This window comes from Coregonus clupeaformis, unplaced genomic scaffold, assembly GCF_020615455.1.
Source record: "Coregonus clupeaformis isolate EN_2021a unplaced genomic scaffold, ASM2061545v1 scaf0437, whole genome shotgun sequence".
Lineage (NCBI taxonomy): Eukaryota > Metazoa > Chordata > Actinopteri > Salmoniformes > Salmonidae > Coregonus > Coregonus clupeaformis.
The window spans coordinates 69,800-89,272 of NW_025533892.1; the positions used below are offsets into that span (position 1 = coordinate 69,800).

The 19,473-nt window shown below is 48.4% G+C and overlaps 1 protein-coding gene across 1 annotated transcript in view; it reads left to right on the forward strand.

Annotated features, from left to right (window-relative positions):
- Positions 1-16,176, forward strand: part of LOC121565164 (rho GTPase-activating protein 8-like) — a 49,594-nt gene extending 33,418 nt beyond the window's left edge. Inside the window, exons 8-14 of the mRNA XM_045215407.1 lie at positions 152-250; positions 3,671-3,781; positions 3,873-3,946; positions 4,040-4,117; positions 7,619-7,747; positions 8,096-8,199; positions 14,606-16,176. Of these exons, the coding sequence (XP_045071342.1) occupies positions 152-250; positions 3,671-3,781; positions 3,873-3,946; positions 4,040-4,117; positions 7,619-7,747; positions 8,096-8,199; positions 14,606-14,797 (787 nt within the window). The 3' untranslated portion in view covers positions 14,798-16,176. The remainder of the gene's footprint in view (positions 1-151; positions 251-3,670; positions 3,782-3,872; positions 3,947-4,039; positions 4,118-7,618; positions 7,748-8,095; positions 8,200-14,605) is intronic.
- The last annotated feature ends 3,297 nt before the right edge of the window (positions 16,177-19,473 follow it).

The following is a 19,473-nucleotide window of genomic DNA, read 5'->3' on the forward strand; positions in this document are numbered from 1 at the left end:
AGGTATGCTCCCCAGTCATCTTTCTACAGTAAAGATGCCATTCAGGCCTGTACTGTACATTTTAAGTCTGTCTCCATAACAGTATTGATGGCCATGAAAGACATTTGGCAATAATGACTGACCCCTTTCTAACACTGTTCTTCCTGTTTAGTCACAAGTTTGGTAAGAAGCTGATCTATGTGAACTACCTGGCAGAGCTCAGAGACCACCTGAACTGTGATCAGCTTCTCATCCCACCTGATGTCCTCAGGTAGGTTACACCTCTATACCACCACCTTACCCTGACCCCTGACCTTAACCCTAACTACCTGGCAGAGCTCAGAGACCACCTGAACTGTGATCAGCTTCTCATCCCACCTGATGTCCTCAGGTAGGTTACACCTCTATACCACCACCTTACCCTGACCCCTGACCTTAACCCTAACTACCTGGCAGAGCTCAGAGACCACCTGAACTGTGATCAGCTTCTCATCCCACCTGATGTCCTCAGGTAGGTTACACCTCTATACCACTACCTTACCCTGACCCCTGACCTTAACCCTAACTACCTGGCAGAGCTCAGAGACCACCTGACCTGTGATCAGCTTCTCATCCCACCTGATGTCCTCAGGTAGGTTACACCTCTATACCACTACCTTACCCTGACCCCTGACCTTAACCCTAACTACCTGGCAGAGCTCAGAGACCACCTGAACTGTGATCAGCTTCTCATCCCACCTGATGTCCTCAGGTAGGTTACACCTCTATACCACCACCTTACCCTGACCCCTGACCTTAACCCTAACTACCTGGCAGAGCTCAGAGACCACCTGACCTGTGATCAGCTTCTCATCCCACCTGATGTCCTCAGGTAGGTTACACCTCTATACCACTACCTTACCCTGACCCCTGACCTTAACCCTAACTACCTGGCAGAGCTCCGAGACCACCTGACCTGTGATCAGCTTCTCATCCCACCTGATGTCCTCAGGTAGGTTACACCTCTATACCACTACCTTACCCTGACCCCTGACCTTAACCCTAACTACCTGGCAGAGCTCAGAGACCACCTGACCTGTGATCAGCTTCTCATCCCACCTGATGTCCTCAGGTAGGTTACACCTCTATACCACTACCTTACCCTGACCCCTGACCTTAACCCTAACTACCTGGCAGAGCTCAGAGACCACCTGAACTGTGATCAGCTTCTCATCCCACCTGATGTCCTCAGGTAGGTTACACCTCTATACCACTACCTTACCCTGACCCCTGACCTTAACCCTAACTACCTGGCAGAGCTCCGAGACCACCTGACCTGTGATCAGCTTCTCATCCCACCTGATGTCCTCAGGTAGGTTACACCTCTATACCACTACCTTACCCTGACCCCTGACCTTAACCCTAACTACCTGGCAAAGCTCCGTTATTAAAATAAATCAATTTTCTCCTCCATGAAGTAATCCAACAATGTGTACGCCGCCATCTTGTCTATTTCAAGTCTTCTGTCATTGATGTAGACAGGTGGGTCCACCCCAAAGTGCTGCATGTCATGATGACAGACGCCGGTCTCCATCAATGAGAGAAGATTTGAAATAGACAAGATGGCGGCGTACACATTGTTGGATTACTTCATGGAGGAGAAAATTGATTTATTTTAATAACTGAGCATTTTCTAAATTCAAATGACCCACCTGCAACTGGACACATACATATATAAGTTACTTCTTTACCCGAATTGAGAAATCTCCAAGTTGAAAAATCTATGGCGGCGGTTTGTACGGGGCTTTCCTGTAACGTCCAGTAATGGACACCACAACTCTTTGTTCTCCAGATAATGTGATTAAAAACCAATATGTAGCTACTCAGTAGCTTGATATCAGCAGAGTTTGAGCCTTTTTCAGTAGTGAAGACAGCTGTGAATAATCATTAGCCCGAAGAACCTCTTATCTGTTTGATTATAAGGACTGTGGATGTTTGCTCTAACTCTAAAGGACTAAGACACACACCGCTAACTGACTGGCTGTATTCTGTTTGGGACGCAGGCCAGGTCTTTGCATGTAGAACCACAGGAGGGTGTGAGAATGGGTTGGGTTTTAGTTATTAACCCTCAGAATGAAAGAAGAGCCGTCTGTATCTTTTTAGATCCACTGCACATTTCAGACTTGTCTCAGTTGTGAAGACCTCAATAGTATCCGGGTGTAACTTACTGATTCCGTGTTGTAGAGGCATGTCTGTTTTACACTACATATTCTCTGTAGTCCCCCCAGACATTCATGAAAAAAGAGCCGTCTGTACCTTTTTTTTTAGGTTCACTGCACATTTCAGATTTGAACGCTACAAAATATCAGTAGTGTCTGATAATGATATGATGGCTCTGACTTAACATTGAGGACTGGACAATGTTTGTATTGATGTATCCAACCAACCGCGGAGGTACTGGTTGAGGTATCAGTTTGGATGACGGATCACCACCTCAAGCTGAACCTCGGCAAGACGGAGCTGCTCTTCCTCCCGGGGAAGGACTGCCCGTTCCATGATCTCGCCATCACGGTTGACAACTCCGTTGTGTCCTCCTCCCAGAGTGCAAAGAACCTTGGCGTGACCCTGGACAACACCCTGTCGTTCTCCGCTAACATCAAGGTGGTGACCCGATCCTGTAGGTTCATGCTCTACAACATTCGCAGAGTACGACCCTGCCTTACACAGGAAGCGACACAGGTCCTAATCCAGGCACTTGTCATCTCCCGTCTGGATTACTGCAACTCGCTGTTGGCTGGGCTCCCTGCCTGTGCCATTAAACCCCTACAACTCATCCAGAACGCTGCAGCCCGTCTGGTGTTCAACCTTCCCAAGTTCTCTCACGTCACCCCGCTCCGCCACACACTCCACTGGCTTCCAGTTGAAGCCCGCATCTGCTACAAGACCATGGTGCTTGCCTACGGAGCTGTGAGGGGAACGGCACCTCCGTACCTTCAGGCTCTGATCAGTCCCTACACCCAAACGAGGGCACTACGTTCATCCACCTCTGGCCTGCTGGCTCCCCTACCTCTGCGGAAGCATAGTTCCCGCTCAGCCCAGTCAAAACTGTTCGCTGCTCTGGCACCCCAATGGTGGAACAAGCTCCCTCACGACGCCAGGACAGCGGAGTCACTCACCACCTTCCGGAGACACTTGAAACCCCACCTCTTTAAGGAATACCTGGGATAGGATAAAGTAATCCTTCTACCCCCAAAAAAAAAAAAAAGTGATATATTGTAAAGTGGTTATCCCACTGGCTATCATAAGGTGAATGCACCAATGTGTAAGTCGCTCTGGATAAGAGCGTCTGCTAAATGACAAATGTAAATGTACTGTAGTCATGTATCCAACCAACCAGAGGGACTGTAGTCATGTATGTAACCACGGAGGGACTGTAGTCATGTATGTAACCACGGAGGGACTGTAGTCATGTATGTAACCATGGAGGGACTGTAGTCATGTATGTAACCATGGAGGGACTGTAGTCATGTATGTAACCACGGAGGGACTGTAGTCATGTATGTAACCATGGAGGGACTGTAGTCATGTATGTAACCATGGAGGGACTGTAGTCATGTATGTAACCATGGAGGGACTGTAGTCATGTATGTAACCATGGAGGGACTGTACTGTAGTCATGTATGTAACATATATGTCTATGTATTTACTCCAGCCATGATGAGAGGCTGCAGGTGGCCCAGAAGGGAGGTCTGCACCCCTCATCTAAGACTCCTCCCCCCAGACCTCCTCTCCCCACTCAGCAGTTTGGAGTCAGCCTGCAATAGTGAGGATTTTTATTTTGGTCCAATGTTTATGCCAACTAATATGATTTACCATAATGCATGCATACTGAATTTAAAGTGTCCTGTTTCCAGTATTCGTGGGAAGAACCAGGGTGTGATGATTCCTCCTGTGATGTCCCAGACTGTGTCTTATCTCAAAGACAACGGTAAGAAGGTAGAAACTTGGATCTATCAGGGACAAGAAGACCTCTACAGTAATAGTAGTTTAAGCCTGTTAGTCCCTCCCTCCCTCTCCTCAGGCCTCCAGACAGAAGGTATCTTCAGGAGGTCAGCTCGGGTTCAGCTCATCAAAGACGTCCAGAAGCTCTACAACCAGGGTGAGATGGAACCTCTATAACATCCATAATAACCTTTATAACCTCTATAACCAGGGTGAGATGGAACCTCTATAACATCCGTAATAGCCTTTATAACCTCTTTAACCAGGGTGAGATGGAACCTCTATAACATCCGTAATAACCTTTATAACCTCTTTAACCAGGGTGAGATGGAACCTCTATAACATCCATAATAACCTTTATAACCTCTATAACCAGGGTGAGATGGAACCTCTATAACATCCATAATAACCTTTATAACCTCTATAACCAGGGGGAGATGGAACCTCTATAACATCCGTAATAACCTTTATAACATCTTTAACCAGGGTGAGATGGAACCTCTATAACATCCGTAATAACCTTTATAACCTCTTTAACCAGGGTGAGATGGAACCTCTATAACATCCATAATAACCTTTATAACCTCTATAACCAGGGTGAGATGGAACCTCTATAACATCCATAATAACCTTTATAACCTCTATAACCAGGGGGAGATGGAACCTCTATAACATCCATAATAACCTTTATAACCTCTATAACCAGGGTGAGATGGAACCTCTATAACATCCATAATAACCTTTATAACCTCTATAACCAGGGGGAGATGGAACCTCTATAACATCCATAATAACCTTTATAACCTCTACAACCAGGGTGAGATGGATCTCTATAACATCCATAATAACCTTTATAAGCTCTTTAACCAGGGGGAGAGGAGCTAGATCTCTGAGCCGCGGCAGTGCTGAGCGGGGTCTCCCAGGGGCAGGGTGGAGCGGGGTCTCCCATGGGCAGGGGCAGGGTGGAGCGGGGTCTCCCAGGGGCAGAGGCAGGGCGGAGCAGGGTCTCCCAGGGGCAGAGGCAGGGCGGAGCAGGGTCTCCCAGGGGCAGAGGCAGGGCGGAGCGGGGTCTCCCAGGGGCAGAGGCAGGGCGGAGCGGGGTCTCCCAGGGGCAGGGCGGAGCGGGGTCTCCCAGGGCCAGGGGCAGGGCGGAGCGGGGTCTCCCATGGGGTATGGTGGAGCGGGGTCTACCAGGGGCAGGGTGGAGCGGGGTCTCCCAGGGGCAGGGTGGAGCGGGGTCTCCCAGGGCCAGGGGCAGGGCGGAGCGGGGTCTCCCAGGGGCAGGGCGGAGCGGGGTCTCCCAGGGGCAGGGTGGAGCGGGGTCTCCCAGGGGCAGGGTGGAGCGGGGTCTCCCATGGGGTATGGTGGAGCGGGGTCTACCAGGGGCAGGGCCGAGCGGGGTCTCCCAGGGGCAGGGTGGAGCGGGGTCTCCCAGGGCCAGGGGCAGGGCGGAGCGGGGTCTCCCAGGGCCAGGGGCAGGGCGGAGCGGGGTCTCCCATGGGGTATGGTGGAGCGGGGTCTACCAGGGGCAGGGCCGAGCGGGGTCTCCCATGGGGTATGGTGGAGCGGGGTCTCGCAGGGGCAGGGCAGAGCAGGGTCTCCCAGGGGCAGGGTGGAGCGGGGTCTCCCAGGGCCAGGGCGGAGCGGGGTCTCCCAAGGGCGGGGCAGGGCGGAGCGGGGTCTCTCAGGGGCAGGGCGGAGCGGGGTCTCCCAGGGCCAGGGGCAGGGCGGAGCGGGGTCTCCCAGGGCCAGAGGCAGGGCGGAGCGGGGTCTCCCAGGGGCAGGGCGGAGCGGAGCGGGGTCTCCCAGGGCCAGCAGCAGGGCGGAGCGGGGTCTCCCAGGGCCAGGGGCAGTGCTGAGCGGGGTCTCCCAGGGCCAGAGGCAGGGCGGAGCGGGGTCTCCCAGGTGCAGGGCGGAGCGGAGCGGGGTCTCCCAGGGCCAGCAGCAGGGCGGAGCGGGGTCTCCCAGGGCCAGAGGCAGGGCGGAGCGGGGTCTCCCAGGGGCAGGGCGGAGCGGAGCGGGGTCTCCCAGGGCCAGCAGCAGGGCGGAGCGGGGTCTCCCAGGGCCAGAGGCAGGGCGGAGCGGGGTCTCCCAGGGGCAGGGCGGAGCGGGGTCTCCCAGGGCCAGAGGCAGGGCTTTTATCTCTCACTACCAGGAAGCAGAGATCAATAATAATCCAGATCAACCTCTATCTCCTCTGCCTCAGATGCCATCGCACCACAGCCCCATGTCACCCCTGACTTCTGACTGCAGCAGGCCAAGTTTCCATTAGTCAAACCACTTACTTTCTGAGAACATGTATAATCAATCAACCTAAATAATCAATCATATGCTAGATCCAGTACATGTGTTTTGCCAGAGAAAGATTTGTATCGGCTAATTTGTAGAAAACATAACAATTATAACAATCAATGATTCAATTCCAATACTTTGAATGTAGCATTTGCGTCAGGGTTGTCCATGGAAACGTTTTACTCTGGACTCAGACAGACAGACATCCTGTGTGTTCAGTATTGATAAAGAAGTCCATTGGCCACCATCAGTCATATGATCAATTTGTTGTCCAGGTTTTAGCTGCTCAGTCAGTCTGTAGAAGGTCTCTGTATGTGTTGTCCAGGTTTTAGCAGCTCAGTCAGTCTGTAGAAGGTCTCTGTATGTGTTGTCCAGGTTTTAGCAGCTCAGTCAGTCTGTAGAAGGTCTCTGTATGTGTTGTCCAGGTTTTAGCAGCTCAGTCAGTCTGTAGAAGGTCTCTGTATGTGTTGTCCAGCTTTTAGCTGCTCAGTCAGTCTGTAGAAGGTCTCTGTATGTGTTGTCCAGGTTTTAGCTGCTCAGTCAGTCTGTAGAAGGTCTCTGTATGTGTTGTCCAGGTTTTAGCTGCTCAGTCAGTCTGTAGAAGGTCTCTGTATGTGTTGTCCAGGTTTTAGCTGCTCAGTCAGTCTGTAGAAGGTCTCTGTATGTGTTGTCCAGGTTTTAGCAGCTCAGTCAGTCTGTAGAAGGTCTCCTCTGTATGTGTTGTCCAGGTTTTAGCTGCTCAGTCAGTCTGTAGAAGGTCTCCTCTGTATGTGTTGTCCAGGTTTTAGCAGCTCAGTCAGTCTGTAGAAGGTCTCCTCTGTATGTGTTGTCCAGGTTTTAGCTGCTCAGTCAGTCTGTAGAAGGTCTCTGTATGTGTTGTCCAGGTTTTAGCAGCTCAGTCAGTCTGTAGAAGGTCTCTGTATGTGTTGTCCAGGTTTTAGCTGCTCAGTCAGTCTGTAGAAGGTCTCCTCTGTATGTGTTGTCCAGGTTTTAGCTGCTCAGTCAGTCTGTAGAAGGTCTCTGTATGTGTTGTCCAGGTTTTAGCAGCTCAGTCAGTCTGTAGAAGGTCTCTGTATGTGTTGTCCAGGTTTTATCTGCTCAGTCAGTCTGTAGAAGGTCTCTGTATGTGTTGTCCAGGTTTTAGCAGCTCAGTCAGTCTGTAGAAGGTCTCTGTATGTGTTGTCCAGGTTTTAGCAGCTCAGTCAGTCTGTAGAAGGTCTCTGTATGTGTTGTCCAGGTTTTAGCAGCTCAGTCAGTCTGTAGAAGGTCTCTGTATGTGTTGTCCAGGTTTTAGCTGCTCAGTCAGTCTGTAGAAGGTATCCTCTGTATAGACTATAACGTTCTTGTCCTGCTCTCTTCTCCTCAGGGAAACCAGTGGTGTTCCAGCAGTATGGGGACGTCCATGTTCCTGCTGTCATCCTGAAGACCTTCCTCAGAGAGCTACCTGAGCCCCTGCTCACCTTCCCCCTCTACCACCAGATACAGGACATAGTCCGTAAGTGCATGCGCACGCCGAGTCTTTAGCTCAGCAGGCTAACGCGCCGCGGTGTTGTGGCACGTAGGAGACGGGTCCGGTAAAAATGCAGCAAAGCATCCCCAAACCGTCACACTACCGCCGCCGTGCTTGACCGTTTGGTATGAGGTGAAGCATGGTGGTGGCGGTGTGATGGTTTGGGGATGCTTTGCTGCCTCCGGCCCTACTGTGAAGTAGGATCCTGCATCAATATAAACATCCAACGGCCCTACTGTAGTCCTGAATCGGGTCACATATGAAACAGGCCGTGGTGACCCTGTCTATAACCGAACTGAGAAGAGAACGTCAACGTGCTGCTTTCTGTTCCAGGAGTGGAGAGCAGTCTACGAGTGACAGCATGTAAACACATCCTAGAGAATCTACCAGAACACAACTACATGGTGTTGAAGTACCTGCTCTGTTTCCTGAACATAGTAAGAACACCACACAACATGACACACCACCGCACAGCACAGCACCGCACCGCACCACACACCACACACCACCGCACAGCACAGCACCGCACAGCACCGCACAGCACAGCACCGCACAGCACCGCACAGCACAGCACCGCACAGCACCGCACCACACACCACACACCACCGCACAGCACAGCACAGCACAGCACCGCACAGCACCGCACAGCACAGCACAGCACCGCACAGCACAGCACAGCACCGCACACCACACACCACCGCACAGCACAGCACCGCACAGCACCGCACAGCACAGCACCGCACAGCACCGCACAGCACAGCGCACCGCACCCCACCACACACCAATGGGTCTTGTAGCCCATTCCAGCCTTGTGTAGGTTTACAATCTTGTCCCTGACATCCTTGGAGAGCTCTTTGGTCTTGGCCATGGTGGAGAGTTTAGAATCTGATTGATTGATTGCTTCTGTGGACAGGTGTCTTTTATACAGGTAACAAGCTGAGATTAGGAGCACTCCCTTTAAGAGTGTGCTCCTAATCTCAGTTTGTTACCTGTATAAAAGACACCTGGGAGCCAGAAATCTTTCTAATTGAGAGGGGGTCAAATACTTATTTCCCTCATTAAAATGCTAATCAATTTATAACATTTCTGACATGCGTTTTTCTGGATTTTTTTGTTGTTATTCTGTCTCTCACTGTTCAAATAAACCTGCCATTAAAATGTATAGACTGATCATTTCTTTGTCAGTGGGCAAAAGTACAAAATCATCAGGGGATCAAATACTTTTTTCCCCTCACTGTATATGAATGCCGTGTAGACATTTTAGAAAAGCACTGACCAACAGAAACAGACCACTATAATAATATGCCACTGTTGAAAAACATCAAACCCACTTCCCCTTTGTCCCATGGGAAATGCTTAGGTTTCAATTGTAGAAACCCCCTCTACATTCACATGCACACTGACCTTAACTAACTAACCATATCCAGAACTAACCCACAAGGCCTCAGACAGGAAGACTGGGGATGTGTCCCAAATGGCCCCCTATTCCCTATATAGTGCACTACTTTAGACCAGAGAATGGCACCCTATTCCCTATATAGTGCACTACTTTAGACCAGAGAATGGCACCCTATTCCCTATATAGTGCACTACTTTAGACCAGAGAATGGCACCCTATTCCCTATATAGTGCACTACTTTGACCAGAGAATGGCACCCTATTCCCTATGTAGTGCACTACTTTAGACCAGAGAATGGCACCCTATTCCCTATGTAGTGCACTACTTTACACCAGAGAATGGCACCCTATTCCCTATATAGTGCACTACTTTAGACCAGAGAATGGCACCCTATTCCCTATATAGTGCACTACTTTAGACCAGAGAATGGCACCCTATTCCCTATATAGTGCACTACCTTAGACCAGAGAATAGTACCCTATTCCCTATATAGTACACTACTTTAGACCAGAGAATGGCACCCTATTCCCTATATAGTGCACTACTTTAGACCAGAGAATGGCACCCTATTCCCTATATAGTGCCCTACTTTAGACCAGAGAATGGCACCCTATTCCCTATATAGTGCACTACTTTAGACCAGAGAATGGCACCCTATTCCCTATGTAGTGCACTACTTTAGACCAGAGAATGGCACCCTATTCCCTATATAGTGCACTACTTTAGACCAGAGAATGGCACCCTATTCCCTATATAGTGCACTACTTTAGACCAGAGAATGGCACCCTATTCCCTATATAGTGCACTACTTTAGACCAGAGAATGGCACCCTATTCCCTATATAGTGCACTACTTTAGACCAGAGAATGGCACCCTATTCCCTATATAGTGCACTACTTTAGACCAGAGAATGGCACCCTATTCCCTATATAGTGCACTACTTTAGACCAGAGAATGGCACCCTATTCCCTATATAGTGCACTACTTTAGACCAGAGAATGGCACCCTATTCCCTATATAGTGCACTACTTTAGACCAGAGAATGGCACCCTATTCCCTATATAGTGCCCTACTTTTGACCAGGGCTCATAGGGAATAGGGTGCCATTTTGGGATGAGGTCTTGCTCTGATCCAGATCGTAAGGACTCATCATATTCCAAGTTAGATTAGTTCACTACATGATGCTGCCTTTCTAGATGATGTTGACGTTAGTACGCCGATCCCTAGACGAATCAACCGTTTCCATATGGCTGACTTAACTACGGCTTTCCCAGGAGACAGCTAATAACGTGATGACTGTGTACAGTAGGATATCACTGTCATCTCTACGCCAATTAAAACCGATTCCATCGTTTAATAATGCCTCTGTTGTAAATGAGAACTTGTTCTCAACTGGCTTACCTGGTTAAATAAAGGTGAAATAAATAAATAGCCTGGATGCTGCTGTCACCGGTGTTTGGTTTAATGCTGATCTTCACGCTCTGAGACTTCACATTCACTTCCCATAATGCCTCTGGGTTCTATAGCATAGCCTGGATGCTGCTGTCACCGGTGTCTGGTTTAACCAGGCTATGTATAACGTTCTCCAGCAGACTAATGCTGATCTTCACGCTCTGAGACTTCACATTCACTTCCCATAATGCCTCTGGGTTCTATAGCATAGCCTGGATGCTGCTGTCACCGGTGTCTGGTTTAACCGGGCTGTGTATAACGTTCTCCAGCAGACTAATGCTGATCTTCACGCTCTGAGACTTCACATTCACTTCCCATAATGCCTCTGGGTTCTATAGCATAGCCTGGATGCTGCTGTCACCGGTGTCTGGTTTAACCGGGCTATGTATAACGTTCTCCAGCAGACTAATGCTGATCTTCACGCTCTGAGACTTCACATTCACTTCCCATAATGCCTCTGGGTTCTATAGCATAGCCTGGATGCTGCTGTCACCGGTGTCTGGTTTAACCGGGCTGTGTATAACGTTCTCCAGCAGACTAATGCTGATCTTCACGCTCTGAGACTTCACATTCACTTCCCATAATGCCTCTGGGTTCTATAGCATAGCCTGGATGCTGCTGTCACCGGTGTCTGGTTTAACCGGGCTATGTATAACGTTCTCCAGCAGACTAATGCTGATCTTCACGCTCTGAGATTTCACATTCACTTCCCATAATGCCTCTGGGTTCTATAGCATAGCCTGGATGCTGCTGTCACCGGTGTCTGGTTTAACCGGGCTATGTATAACGTTCTCCAGCAGACTAATGCTGATCTTCACGCTCTGAGACTTCACATTCACTTCCCATAATGCCTCTGGGTTCTATAGCATAGCCTGGATGCTGCTGTCACCGGTGTCTGGTTTAACCGGGCTATGTATAACGTTCTCCAGGAGACTAATGCTGATCTTCACGCTCTGAGACTTCACATTCACTTCCCATAATGCCTCTGGGTTCTATAGCATAGCCTGGATGCTGCTGTCACCGGTGTCTGGTTTAACCGGGCTATGTATAACGTTCTCCAGGAGACTAATGCTGATCTTCACGCTCTGAGACTTCACATTCACTTCCCATAATGCCTCTGGGTTCTATAGCATAGCCTGGATGCTGCTGTCACCGGTGTCTGGTTTAACCAGGCTATGTATAACGTTCTCCAGCAGACTAATGCTGATCTTCACGCTCTGAGACTTCACATTCACTTCCCATAATGCCTCTGGGTTCTATAGCATAGCCTGGATGCTGCTGTCACCGGTGTCTGGTTTAACCGGGCTATGTATAACGTTCTCCAGCAGACTAATGCTGATCTTCACGCTCTGAGACTTCACATTCACTTCCCATAATGCCTCTGGGTTCTATAGCATAGCCTGGATGCTGCTGTCACCGGTGTCTGGTTTAACCAGGCTATGTATAACGTTCTCCAGCAGACTAATGCTGATCTTCACGCTCTGAGACTTCACATTCACTTCCCATAATGCCTCTGGGTTCTATAGCATAGCCTGGATGCTGCTGTCACCGGTGTCTGGTTTAACCGGGCTATGTATAACGTTCTCCAGCAGACTAATGCTGATCTTCACGCTCTGAGACTTCACATTCACTTCCCATAATGCCTCTGGGTTCTATAGCATAGCCTGGATGCTGCTGTCACCGGTGTCTGGTTTAACCGGGCTATGTATAACGTTCTCCAGGAGACTAATGCTGATCTTCACGCTCTGAGACTTCACATTCACTTCCCATAATGCCTCTGGGTTCTATAGCATAGCCTGGATGCTGCTGTCACCGGTGTCTGGTTTAACCGGGCTATGTATAACGTTCTCCAGCAGACTAATGCTGATCTTCACGCTCTGAGACTTCACATTCACTTCCCATTCCCTTTATTTAGCATGGTGATGTTAATATAATGCTGCTTGTCTGTAACCCCCAGTGGAGGTTAATATGGTGAGACTGTATTGGACTGTATAGTCTAGTCAGATCTCTCCTGGGTGCTGTTAGACTGGTTATCAGACCGGGCTGACAGGAGACTGGTTGTCAGACCGGGCTGACAGGAGGCTGGTTGTCAGAGGAGAGACTCTACACCTGGCTATCTGCAGCACCTCACTACTCCACTCTACCTGACTCTACACCTGGCTATCTGCAGCACCTCACTACTCCACTCTACCTGACTCTACACCTGGCTATCTGCAGCACCTCACTACTCCACTCTACCTGACTCTACACCTGGCCATCTGCAGCACCTCACTACTCCACTCTACCTGACTCTACACCTGGCTATCTGCAGCACCTCACTACTCCACTCTACCTGACTCTACACCTGGCTATCTGCAGCACCTCACTACTCCACTCTACCTGACTCTACACCTGGCTATCTGCAGCACATCACTACTCCACTCTACCTGACTCTATACCTGGCTATCTGCAGCACCTCACTACTCCACTCTACCTGACTCTACACCTGGCTATCTGCAGCACCTCACTACTCCACTCTACCTGACTCTACACCTGGCTATCTGCAGCACCTCACTACTCCACTCTACCTGACTCTACACCTGGCTATCTGCAGCACCTCACTACTCCACTCTACCTGACTCTACACCTGGCTATCTGCAGCACCTCACTACTCCACTCTACCTGGCTCTACACCTGGCTATCTGCAGCACCTCACTACTCCACTCTACCTGACTCTACACCTGGCTATCTGCAGCACCTCACTACTCCACTCTACCTGACTCTACACCTGGCTATCTGCAGCACCTCACTACTCCACTCTACCTGACTCTACACCTGGCTATCTGCAGCACCTCACTACTCCACTCTACCTGACTCTACACCTGGCCATCTGCAGCACCTCACTACTCCACTCTACCTGGCTCTACACCTGGCTATCTGCAGCACCTCACTACTCCACTCTACCTGACTCTACACCTGGCTATCTGCAGCACCTCACTACTCCACTCTACCTGGCTCTACACCTGGCTATCTGCAGCACCTCACTACTCCACTCTACCTGACTCTACACCTGGCTATCTGCAGCACCTCACTACTCCACTCTACCTGACTCTACACCTGGCTATCTGCAGCACCTCACTACTCCACTCTACCTGACTCTACACCTGGCTATCTGCAGCACCTCACTACTCCACTCTACCTGACTCTACACCTGGCTATCTGCAGCACCTCACTACTCCACTCTACCTGACTCTACACCTGGCTATCTGCAGCACCTCACTACTCCACTCTACCTGACTCTACACCTGGCTATCTGCAGCACCTCACTACTCCACTCTACCTGACTCTACACCTGGCTATCTGCAGCACCTCACTACTCCACTCTACCTGACTCTACACCTGGCTATCTGCAGCACCTCACTACTCCACTCTACCTGACTCTACACCTGGCTATCTGCAGCACCTCACTACTCCACTCTACCTGACTCTACACCTGGCTATCTGCAGCACCTCACTACTCCACTCTACCTGACTCTACACCTGGCTATCTGCAGCACCTCACTACTCCACTCTACCTGACTCTACACCTGGCTATCTGCAGCACCTCACTACTCCACTCTACCTGCTCCATACTGTTGATCAAATGTTCCGCCATGTAGTGTGTAAAACACATTCCTGGATTAACAGGTCTTCTGTTGTCATGTAAAACCACCTGTTATGATACAGATCATTAGGATGTTGCCTTTTTTTATATGTGGGCTAGGTTGAATGGCATTCACTCTGTTGAGTCATGATCTTACTTTGGGCTCTTTCTGACAGGTTGAATGGCATTCAGTCTGTTGAGTCATGATCTTACTTTGGGCTCTTTCTGACAGGTTGAATGGCATGGACTCTATTTAGTCGTGATCAAGTGTAAAGACTCTCTCTCTCTCTCTCCTCTCTCCTCCCTCCCTCCCTCTCTCTCTCCTCTCTCCTCCCTCCCTCCCTCTTTCCCTCCCTCCCTCCTCCTCCAGGTCTCTCAGCACAGTATCGTCAACAAGATGTCTCCCTCCAACCTGGCCTGTGTGTTTGGTGTCAATCTGTCCTGGCCTTCTCAGGGCTCTGTCTCTCTGACAGCTCTGACGCCGCTCAACATCTTCACCGAGATCCTTATAGAACATTACCATACAGTCTTCAGCTCCCGCTGCCCACGGGTAATGCCCTGATCGCCAGCACAGCACACCACCGTGAGGACGCGCGCCACTGCACAGCACACCGTGGACTCGTCGCCGTATACCGTCTTCTGCCCCGTAGCGGTAACAACCTGATTGCACGGGCGGCACCACCTCACAACGTCTTCAGTCCTACTCTGATCGTACACAACGACACGCTACTCAACCCAACAGAACAGGAACACCACGCTACTCAACCCAACAGAACAGGAACACCACGCTACTCAGCCCAACAGAACAGGAACACCACGCTACTCAACCCAACAGAACAGGAACACCACGCTACTCAACCCAACAGAACAGGAACACCACGCTACTCAGCCCAACAGAACAGGAACACCACGCTACTCAACCCAACAGAACAGGAACACCACGCTACTCAACCCAACAGAACAGGAACACCACGCTACTCAACCCAACAGAACAGGAACACCACGCTACTCAACCCAACAGAACAGGAACACCACGCTACTCAACCCAACAGAACAGGAACACCACGCTACTCAACCCAACAGAACAGGAACACCACGCTACTCAACCCAACAGAACAGGAACACCACGCTACTCAACCCAACAGAACAGGAACACCACGCTACTCAACCCAACAGAACAGGAACACCACGCTACTCAACCCAACAGAACCGGAACACCACGCTACTCAACCCAACAGAACCGGAACACCACGCTACTCAACCCAACAGAACAGGAACACCACGCTACTCAACCCAACAGAACAGGAACACCACGCTACTCAACCCAACAGAACCGGAACACCACGCTACTCAACCCAACAGAACCGGAACGCCACGCTACTCAACCCAACAGAACAGGAACACCACGCTACTCAACCCAACAGAACAGGAACACCACGCTACTCAACCCAACAGAACAGGAACACCACGCTACTCAACCCAACAGAACCGGAACGCTGTGATATACTGGGATTGTCTACTGGGAGGACCTGTTTGAGGAGAGTCCAATCACCTTTGGCTCCTGAAACAAGATGGCTCCCAGAATCAACCTTTTTTTTTTTCTCCAATGCATCATCCAGGTTGTTGCTACATGAGGAGAGGAGTTGGAGCTTCACAGTCATAACAAAGCATAGCGCCACAAAGTACAAAGTAGAACTTTTTTTAGTTTCTTGTGTGTTCTGTTAAATGTCTGCTCAGCCCACATGCCCACACACTCTGTATACAGTATGTGATGTATATAATAACTATATATTCATACTATCACTCACATTCCATGGAATGCCCACCGGCCTCATATGATGTGCTAGAATGCTTTATCTGGCTTTTCAATGATAGAAGGAACAGACGTTCACTTTTATTCGATACAATTTGATTCAATAAAATTCAACTTATTACATGGAATGTGCACAGGCTTCATGGTGGGGGAGGAGCATATGGTTCTGGTGAGGGGGGGGGAGGAGCTTATGGTTCTGGAAAGGGGGGGAGCATATGGTTCTGGGGAGGGGGGGCATATGGTTCTGGGGAGGGAGGGGGGAGCATATGGTTCTGGGGAGGGAGGGGGAGCATATGGTTCTGGGGGAGGGGGGGGCATATGGTTCTGGGGAGGGAGGGGGGAGCATATGGTTCTGGGGAGGAGGGGGGAGCATATGGTTCTGGGGAGGGAGGGGGGAGGAGCATATGGTTCTGGGGAGGGAGGGGGGAGCATATGGTTCTGGGGAGGGAGGGGGGAGGAGCATATGGTTCTGGGGAGGGAGGGGGGGAGGAGCATATGGTTCTGGGTAGGGAGGGGGGAGGAGCATATAGTTCTGGAACACTTTAAAGAGATTGTCAGCAGATGTGGTTTTCCTGCAAGAGTTACATTTCAAATAAATGAGAAATTTAATATTTAAAGAGGTAGCTGGGTTGGACAGGCCTATGCTGCCACCTACTGTAGTAACAGCAGAGGTGCAGGCATCCTGATAAATAAGAATACACCCTTGTTCCCTTATCCCAGCACACGGACGCTTTTCTAATATTGAATTGTACCGTACGCGGTGAAGAATACACATTGATTTCATTGTATGTCACACCTGGGGCAAATCTGGTGTTTCTAGCTAGAATTCAAGCAATATTAGATCAAACCCAGGCAGGAGTTAATATTATAGCAAGTGACCTAAATCATACATTAGATGACGTAGCAATAAAAAAAGGCAGATTCAAGGCACATCCAAAGAGGCTGAACATTTTCATTTCTACAAATAATCTACAGGATACCTGGAGATGTACTATTCCCAACTACAAAAAAACTAAAAAGCTATTAAAGAATTGACTTTTTATTTCATAAAAAGCACTCCAACAATTTACTGGGTTTCATTCTCCAGTATCATGCTTAATTACACCAATAGAAAATACACTTAGAGACAGAATCTGGAGAATGAACAGAGAGCGCATCTTCATACCCGAAATGTATTAAATATATCAGTGAAATAACAAAGATCTTTACCATTATGTAGACAGAGAGGTTAAAGATAAGCCTGGGTATGCTGTAATATGGGATGCTTCTAAGGCGTACATTAGGGGAATGACAATTTCATACTCGTTAAATCTGAGCTAGTGATTTATTTTTCTTTAATTTCTATCTTAGAAAAAGCTTTACAAGGTAAAGTAGAAGAAAAAACATATTGTCTTGTTGTTTTAGATTTGTTCTTGATGTCTTGTTGTTTAGATTTGTTCTTGATGTCTTGCTGTTTAGATTTGTGTTGTCCTTGATGTCTTGCTGTTTAGATTTGTGTTGTCCTTGATGTCTTGCTGTTTAGACTTGTGTTGTCCTTGATGTCTTGCTGTTTCGATTTGTGTTGTCCTTGATGTCTTGATGTTTAAATTTGTGTTATCCTTGATGTCTTGATGTTCAGATTTGTGTTGTCCTTGATGTCTTGTTGTTTAGATTTGTGTTGTCCTTGATGTCTTGCTGTGTTTTGCATAGTTTTTCTTTTTGTTCATTTTGTTGGTTGTTGGGGGATGGTGGGGAGTGGAGGGAGAGTGTTTTTCCCCAGGGGGGGATCTCTGATGGTTGAGGTGCAGCTCTCGGGACCTGTTGGAGAGTCTTGGATGGTTGGTGGCCTGGCTGTTGGGAGCTTGGGCCTATTGGCCACCAAATTTGACTTGGTTAGAGATCTGTTCGACGTTCCCCGGGGCAGGGTGCTTGACCCTGGTTACTCCTGTGGGTCGCTCTGAATGGGAGTGTCTGCTAGATGACTGAATGTAATGTAAATGTTGATCAGCTTCACTGCAGGTATATTGTATGTTTTAATATTCAATAAAATAAACATCTGAACTTCAGCAAGAATATGATCTTTTACTTTTGAAGAGAGCCAACAACTATAGGTTAAAATCAAATGAAGCATACTACTTGATGGCAAATAAAACTGGTAAACACCTCACAGCCCACAAAATGAATACACGCCAAAGCAGTTATAGTTTTCAAAGACAAAGATACAGACGTACTGCCAAATTCTCTAAAACGACATTGGAGGCAGCTTATGGTAACAGCTCTGGTGGACATTCCTGCAGTCAGCATGCCAATTGCACGCTCCCTCAACTTGAGCCATCTGTGGCATTGTGTTGTGTGACAAAACTGCACATTTTAGAGTGACCTTTTATTGTCCCCAGCACAAGGTGCAGCTGAGTAATGTTCATGCTGTTTAATCAGCTTCTTGATATGCCACACCTGTCAGGTGGATGGATTATCTTGGCAAAGGAGAAATGCTCACTAACAGGGATATAAACAAAATTGTGCACAAAATTTGAGAAATAAGCTTTTTGTGCCTATGGAACATTTCTCAGATATTTTATTTCAGCTCATGAAACATGGGACCAACACTTTACATGTTGCGTTTATATTTTTGTTCACTATAGATTTATCAATAATGGCTGTCGATGCCAAAAAGGCTTTCGACCGTCTTTAATGGCCTTTTCTATTAACTTTAGAAGCTTTCAACTTTCCAGCTGAAATAATAAATGTAATAATATGATATAAATGTCCTAAAGCAAAAATGTATACAAATAATATATCTGATTAAATAACTTTAGAAAGGGGCACAAGACAGGGATGTCTTCTCTCCCCTCTCCTGTTTGTACTGGCAATTGAACCGCTTGCAGAAAGAATGATACAGGACCCAAACGTAACAGGTATCAGTATTGGTAAACATGAATATAAAATAAACGTATTTGCAGATGATCTCCTGATTTACCTGACCAATATTGAAAACTCAATGCCCCTCTTGCTAAAAAATATTTTCTGAATACTCTCAGAATAGAAAATTAACGTGGACTTCAATCTCACATACAAAACATCACTAGATACATACTCAAGCCTTTCAGTTACAGATGTTCTATAAAATTCTGTCAACAAAGAAAATGCTTTGTAGTTGGGGTATTGAGCAAGACTCTAAATGCAGATTCTATCATCAAGAAGAGGAGGACATAATGCTTCTGTATTGGTACTGTCTGACAGTGAGCAAAGTTCTTGGCTACAGGTTCAAGGCTGGCTTTCCCATCACTCCATCAGACTACATATTAACCCTCAGCTTATCATCTTAGGTGACCTCAATGTCCATAGTCCATCGATTAACAACACAACGCTTCTGCTAGGTCAAATGTTCATGTGAAAAAACACAATTCTACATTTTAAAAAAAACGAAATAATGGGAAAAAGAATAA